Below are 6,845 nucleotides of genomic sequence, written 5' to 3' on the forward strand. Positions count from 1 at the left end.
AATGCATTTGTTTGCTTTATTATACAGAAAAAGGAGATAAAAACAAACAGAAAAAAGAATAAGGAAAAAAATATTATAAACATATAGGAATCAACTCCGTTTTTAAGCACTGTGTTAAATCTTGACCACATGGAGTTTCAGTACCCAACAGTCTTTCCATTATGCTAATAGGTAGCTTATGAGCACAATGTGAACCAGATTGTGTATTGGGGGTTGCACTATTTTTCCATGATACATAGATAGATAGAGATGATAGAAGATAGCTAGCTAGCTTGCTAGCTCAGGAAACACAGCTCTTCTTATACTGACAGATTCCAAATGTTTGGTGTATAATTCAGAGTGTCACATCTTTAAATCATATTTCATTTCCCAAAACCATATTGACTAACTTAATGGATATTAAACCCAAATGGGAAAATAGCAGGGCAAGCCCATGTCATATGGTAATATTCCCTCAATCATTTTATACTTCTAGCTTAACAAAGTTGAAGCCAGACCTTTAAAATACTTACAGGGTTTCCAATAAACATGAAACAATTCCTTTTGTGTATTAATCTTATTTTAAGATCATTAGAAACATACTTAAGGTTTGTAAGACTATTAGCCATTGATAGTTTTTGATTTGTATGTAGAGTATTCCAACTCATTATTCCAAAGTTCTTGTAAATAACCAAAATCCATTTTTACTATATTCTATAATTATCTATAAAAATAAGGTAGATTTGGAATAATCTGAAACAATTCCCTACTAACTGGGGAATTCTAGATGCTGATTATACTTCTGGAACAAATTAAAAAATCAAATATTTTGTATGTATGTATGTATGTATATGTATATGTATTTCACAGGTTTTGACAATCCAAATTCCTCCTGCAATAAGTCAAATAATTTAAAGGTGTGATTGGCAAATAACTGAAGTATGAATACCCCTTTAGCCTACTACATTCCATTCCCGTCCCCTCCAAAGTTATCTGCAATTTTCCAACTGAAATAAAAAGTACAAGTTTATTATGTGAGTAAGAGTCAGAATTATACTTCTGTCCCAACATCTTCCAAATGTGCCTTATAAAATCCAGTAGAATCTTGACTAAAAAAAAGTGCCAAGCTCTTGCTCGGATATCACAAGGGTCAGATTATAACTTTCTAATTGTGTCCCAATTAGACACAATTAGGCTTTTAACTTGGTAATTAGGATTCCATAGAATCAAAAATGGATGTCCACTGACAAAGCTGAAAATAAGGACCATGCTATAAAGAGAGTTCTCTCTCTCTCTCTCTCTCTCTTTCTCTTTCTCTTTCTTCAGCACTTTTGTTTAGAAACTTGGACCCAGGTTTGGGGGAACTCTCAGAGTCAACACTTTCTCACTGCTGCCTATTCATTTGCTTTTTCCCTCTGGCCCCAGTCTACACTCCTGACTAAGGAGGGAGAACACGACGGGTGAAGGATGCAGGTTGGGAAGGGACAGGGATCAGACAGTGACAATAAGCAGAAGGATGCACACCAGAAAAAAGACGGCTTCCAGTATCAACAAGAGGTCCTCAGGAATGAGTGGGCTTTGACAAGCACCTGATAATGCTGATTCATGACACTGGTATGACTGTAAGTAGAATGAGAAAGGGGCTGGTTAAAATGCTTTCTCTACAAACCCTTCCCCATCTCCATCCCCCACCACCCTGTTCCTTTCCCCATGGGAAAAACAGGCATGGATCCCCTCTTTTAACATACCAGGCCAGGGAGGAAAGAAGCTGGGAATGTGATTTTCACCATTTCAGTGAAGCAAGAAAAGGAGTGTATTGGGTTAAGTAGCCCTTCCCTCTGATCTGCCTCTGATCTTAGCTTTCAAAGCTTGTTTCTCATTTGCAAAAAAAAAAAAAAAGGAGAGAAGGAAGAATCTGTGTTGTGTATAATTTTGCTCTCTGACACAGTATTACATCAAAAGGTATGCCCAGAGATAATCCTGCCACCCAAAGCCAAGGCTGATATCACTTGATGTTTGATTCTGTCTGCAACCCTCACCATTGCTCATCTAAAATAAGCAAAGAACAAAAGTTTGATGTTCATAACCAGGAGAATGACTCACATTTCTGAAAGGCAACAAACACATTTTTCTTCAGTTTGGGATTCATAAACATTTCCATTGTTTTTTAGCCAAAATGAGGAGTTTACATGCAAAAGTAGCACCCATGAAGTAAAAAAGCAAAACAACTCAAGAAACTCTGTTCCTCACTCATATCTGGCTGAATTGCTGCTTCTCCATATTTTTATGCTATCTAAGAACAAAATTTCCCTCAGAAGTCATTGGTGCTTCAACAAGGATAAAACAAAACTAAAATAAAATAAAATAAAATGCTATGTGTTCTCTAAATCAACATAATGGGCTCTTGAATAAAAAGAAATCCTCTTGCAAAGCACTAAATACTATGATCCAACCCATTAAAACAACCACACAGAACTCACAGCCCACCACAGACCTTGTTTAACCAGAAATTCCTTCCTTTATGTTGCAGGAAACACACAGTTGCATTGCAAAATCTTATTCTGGGGAAGGATTATCCGAACCTATAGCTACAGAACGTCCAATGCTTCTTGTGCCCAATTCAGGATAACGGTACTGAGAGATCAGAAGCAAATGTGTTAGTTTTTTAAAATCAGAGCTCTCCATCTGCAAAATGGTTTGATTAGAGATTAATTTGTCTTTCAAGAAAATGGCTGAAATGTTTTTGAAAATCCTGAAAATTAAGTAACAAGATGGCTAAACATCTTCAGCCCTTAAAAGGCATAGATTCTTTGTTTTGCTTCCGAAAATAAATTTAAATTCCCAAGGTGACCACTCTGGCATGCAGAAAACTCTCAAACATGAGAAGGCAGCCAATCCCAGATTCAGACAAATTTTACAAATCTTTATATTATTCAATTAACAGTCCTGTGGTGTAGGGAATAGTGTCTTGTTGGCTTTCCCGGAGGATCACCAGGGATGTTTTACGCTATCATTAAGCAGGCTGCCTTTTGCTAGGATTTTAATTAACACTATTGCTTGTCATAATTTTATATTCGTGTGAAAAGACTTAAACGTAAGCTCTTCAAGATTTGAGTGATGAAAATCTATATTACTTTGTAAATATATATTTGAACTAGGGCAGTGTGCTGCCATAAATACCTACTTTTTTAAAAAAGCCTGAAACCATGAAACCTCATCGCTTCAAATTACAGGAGACAGTGTGTTAATGTGCACCAAAATTAGACTTTACATTTCCAAATCTTAGCATAACTGTCAGCAGTTGAGGAAGCAGAGACCAGGTTTTCAGGTTTGGTCTATAATTAGGAAGAGGCACACAAAAAGAAGAATAGTGCAGACTACTATTAATTGTGTGTTTTCTGGGCAATAAAACTTTACCTCTATGGTTTTACAAGTTTTGTTTCATGAAAATGAACAGAAAACACAAGATGTAAAATAAAATTCCTGCCTGAAATATTAAAAAGTATTTAGACTGTGGCGGAAAGAGGTAATAGCAGCAACATTCCTTAGTTTGTCTGTCACAGCAACACATCCATAGACATGCAATTATACAACTTTTCTGTGTACTGTGTACACATGCTATTTCCCATGTGCACATAAACAGAGTTAAAGTCCAGTTGAAATTATGGTCAATCCCAAAACCTTGGATTGAAATTAAGTTATGCATTACATTTTTGATTAATTGTAATGGAGGATATTAAACTTGGGAGTTCTTTACTCTTTTCTTGAAGTTGGTGGGTTCTAGAAGAGCTTAACCAGTCCAAATGTGCCTATAATTACCCCACTGATTCCATTCCAGCTGAAGTACAATAGTGTCATGGAACCTTGATGTTGACAAGGTTGAGAAGACTTTTGCTCTCCCAACTTTCTATTTCAAAACAGAACATCTGCACTTAGTCTCACTCAGAATCAGCTCTCACAGTCTAGATTGAAACCCTTCAGCTTCAGTAGATTTCACTGGAGCTTCTTTGGAGCTTCTGCAACATCACAATCATTAAACTGCAGAGCATCAAGCCTAGGGCTCCAAAAGCCCTCTTGTATGCTCATCTTACCAGACATTGCATGACTTATCTCAAATATTCATCACACAATTCTGCAGACAGAACCAAAAGCAACTGGTTAAAGTGTTTGAGTAAATTCCACTTATCCTGAAATGTGCAATGGCATTTGATGGAGTGACCACATTAGAGCCAAATTTATCACACCCCAAGAAGCATTCCTTGTTATTCAGAGCAGCAGTAGATACTTACCTCGGTTGGAGTGACCTGCCACATTTGATGCTGATGAAAGGGAGGACTTTTGCTTCTGCCGTTTCACGGTCATCATCACCTGTTCCTGGACCCTTTGTTTTCCTGTCCCTCTAGTTTTCAACTTGTGATCCGAAGGCAAAGCTAAAGTTGAATTGGCCTGATCTTGGAAGCACTCATATGCCAGTGCAGTTTTCAGTGGAGAGGGAGAGTGAAGCATGGTTGCAGATGGTGGTGCCAAGATGAATTGTCACCTGCCTATCCTTTGAAACTTTAAAAACAAAGCAGGGCGAAAACAGCAAACAGCAGCAAAACAATCTTGGTTGATTATAGAATCTCAGAAAGCCCTCCTTGCCATACGGTCCTCTGCTGACAGCTGCTCTTTCTCCACACTCTGCTCTCCTGTGACTGATTGAGCAGGCACACCCTCTGCTAGACTGGATATACAGCCTTCTGTGTATGTCTGCACACACCCATTGCTGTACTCCACTTCCAGATCCCAAGACAGCAAAGACTGCCTTTTGGCTCCTCTGAATAGGGTTATGTTTTAGCTAAAACACCATCAGCAATGGCAGGTAGATACAGGAGGCAAAATGTAATCACTAAAATCAAATTTATACCCTCTGTCATTTTATCTTTCCCTTGAGATTGCTTTCCAAAGTTATTAGTTCAGAATAGCTTCTTGGCCCTCTAACCAGGCTTTCATGCACTTTTCCTGCTTTACATGGTCTGAAAGGGGCTCCTAATTAGGAATCAATTATTTTAGAAATCATAAAATAATTTCAGGCATATTGTTAGCAGAGGGAAACAAAACCAAAGGAAAACAGATACAAAGTCCACCACAGGCTGCCTATTAATTCTGTGATATAGATGATTTCTACATCTCTCAAAACAAGTCTGTTTCCATGTAGCTCAGTATTCCTTCTACAGTATGGACTCAGTCATGGGCCTCTGTCAAATGTTATAAGGAGAGCATGCTAGCAAGATCTACAGATACCAGTCCTATGCAGCTGCCACATGCAAAATCCTCATCCAGGTTGGGGTTCCAGAGTATCTTTGAGAAGCCTGGAATAGCCAGAAAGAATTAGGCAGCACAGCAAATAGTAGAAGAACACAGCCCTCTACAACTGATGAGATGTTTAAAACTCATCATGTCTGGAAAAGCAAGATCTGATGATGGCAGCTTTTACTAGAAGGCACTTAAGCCTTATTCCCAGAAGTGAAGTTAGCCCCCTCTCTCCTGGACTTCAGAAGAAAATTGAAGACCTGGTTTTGCCACCAAGCTTGGAGTGGGAAGAGGAATAGCTATTCTTGGGGCTGGCTTGTTGCCTAGTCCTGCCCGCGACCGGCCTTGCCAGCTTATGGACTGAATTAGACCTGCCATTACTTGGATTTGACTATATTTTATATATTTATTGATTATTGGTATTATTTATGATTTTTATTGAATTTTAAATTGTTTTTCCTGTGAACAGCCCAAGGTCCCTCCTTGTGGGGGAGATGGGTGGTGATAAAAATATGATAAATAAATAAATCATGAGCAGGGGGAGGCAGAGGGGAGAAATGGGCAGCTTTAAGTGCTATGACAGAGCCTGCTCAGTAGCCTCAAAAAAAAAATGGATATGTTTAAAACTTCTGAATTTGAGTTATGGAGAAGTTAAAGAATCAAGAATACTGTAGAGGAATGTGGGACAAGAAGCCACATTCTTCTTTTAATCCAAAATATAAAATCTCCACAAAATACATCAGATATTCCTCATTTCAGAATGCTCCAGTCCCACAGCAGACATTAAAACTTCATGATCTCAGAAGCTACGAGTTGATGAGCTTAGCTCTGTGTATACTGGCACTCAATATCTCTGTAAGCATTTTTCAAAAACACAAAATAACTGTCTCCAGTTTCAGTCTTTTATCTCATTCCTTTTAATGAACAAAAACAGTTCCCTACTGCTGAGGAGTGGTTTGTTTTTTCACTAAATAGATTTGGAAAAAAATAAAGATTTGTGTTCAGGAAAAAAAATCAGATCATAAAACAAAATGAAACTGAAGATCATAAACCATTAGGGAGATATTGATATATGAGTATCTGCTATCTATTACAGTCTTTAAAACTTAAATAATTTGCTCTTAACTTAGCAGGTTTCCCTTCATGTGTTATTATTTGTTTGTGTATATACAAGAAATGGTATAATTCAGTATATTTAGACCAGATTAATAAAAACATACTTTAAAAAGAAGAAATAAATGGTTCTGAAAAGTTGCTTCTTTGATGTTGCTAGTATGAGCAAATTTGCTTTAAAAAAAAAGGAAAAAGGAGAACTCTTGCAAAGACTGATTTGATTATGAGGGAGCATCTTGCATTTCCCCCCAATAATGTGATGATGGTGGGGAAATAGACAACTTTAAGTGCTGTAACTGAGCATGCTCACTAGCCTCCAAAGCAGATCAGTAGGTTTTTTACTTCACTTTTCTTTAACTTTTTTTAAATATAATTTTTATTGAAGAAACTTTTAACAAAATAAAAGCAATACAAATATTAGAAAAGAAACAAAGAAAATAAGAATAGTGAATAAGTAAGAA

General features: G+C 37.2%; 1 protein-coding gene across 1 annotated transcript in view; it reads right to left on the bottom strand.

Annotated features, from left to right (window-relative positions):
- Nucleotides 1-4,657, bottom strand: part of PKP1 (plakophilin 1) — a 43,155-nt gene extending 38,498 nt beyond the window's left edge. The window contains exon 1 of the mRNA XM_063300072.1: nt 4,269-4,657. Coding sequence (XP_063156142.1) covers nt 4,269-4,485 — 217 coding nt within the window. The 5' untranslated portion in view covers nt 4,486-4,657. The remainder of the gene's footprint in view (nt 1-4,268) is intronic.
- Nucleotides 4,658-6,845: the final 2,188 nt, after the last annotated feature.

Source organism: Candoia aspera, chromosome 3 (genome assembly GCF_035149785.1).
Source record: "Candoia aspera isolate rCanAsp1 chromosome 3, rCanAsp1.hap2, whole genome shotgun sequence".
NCBI lineage: Eukaryota > Metazoa > Chordata > Lepidosauria > Squamata > Boidae > Candoia > Candoia aspera.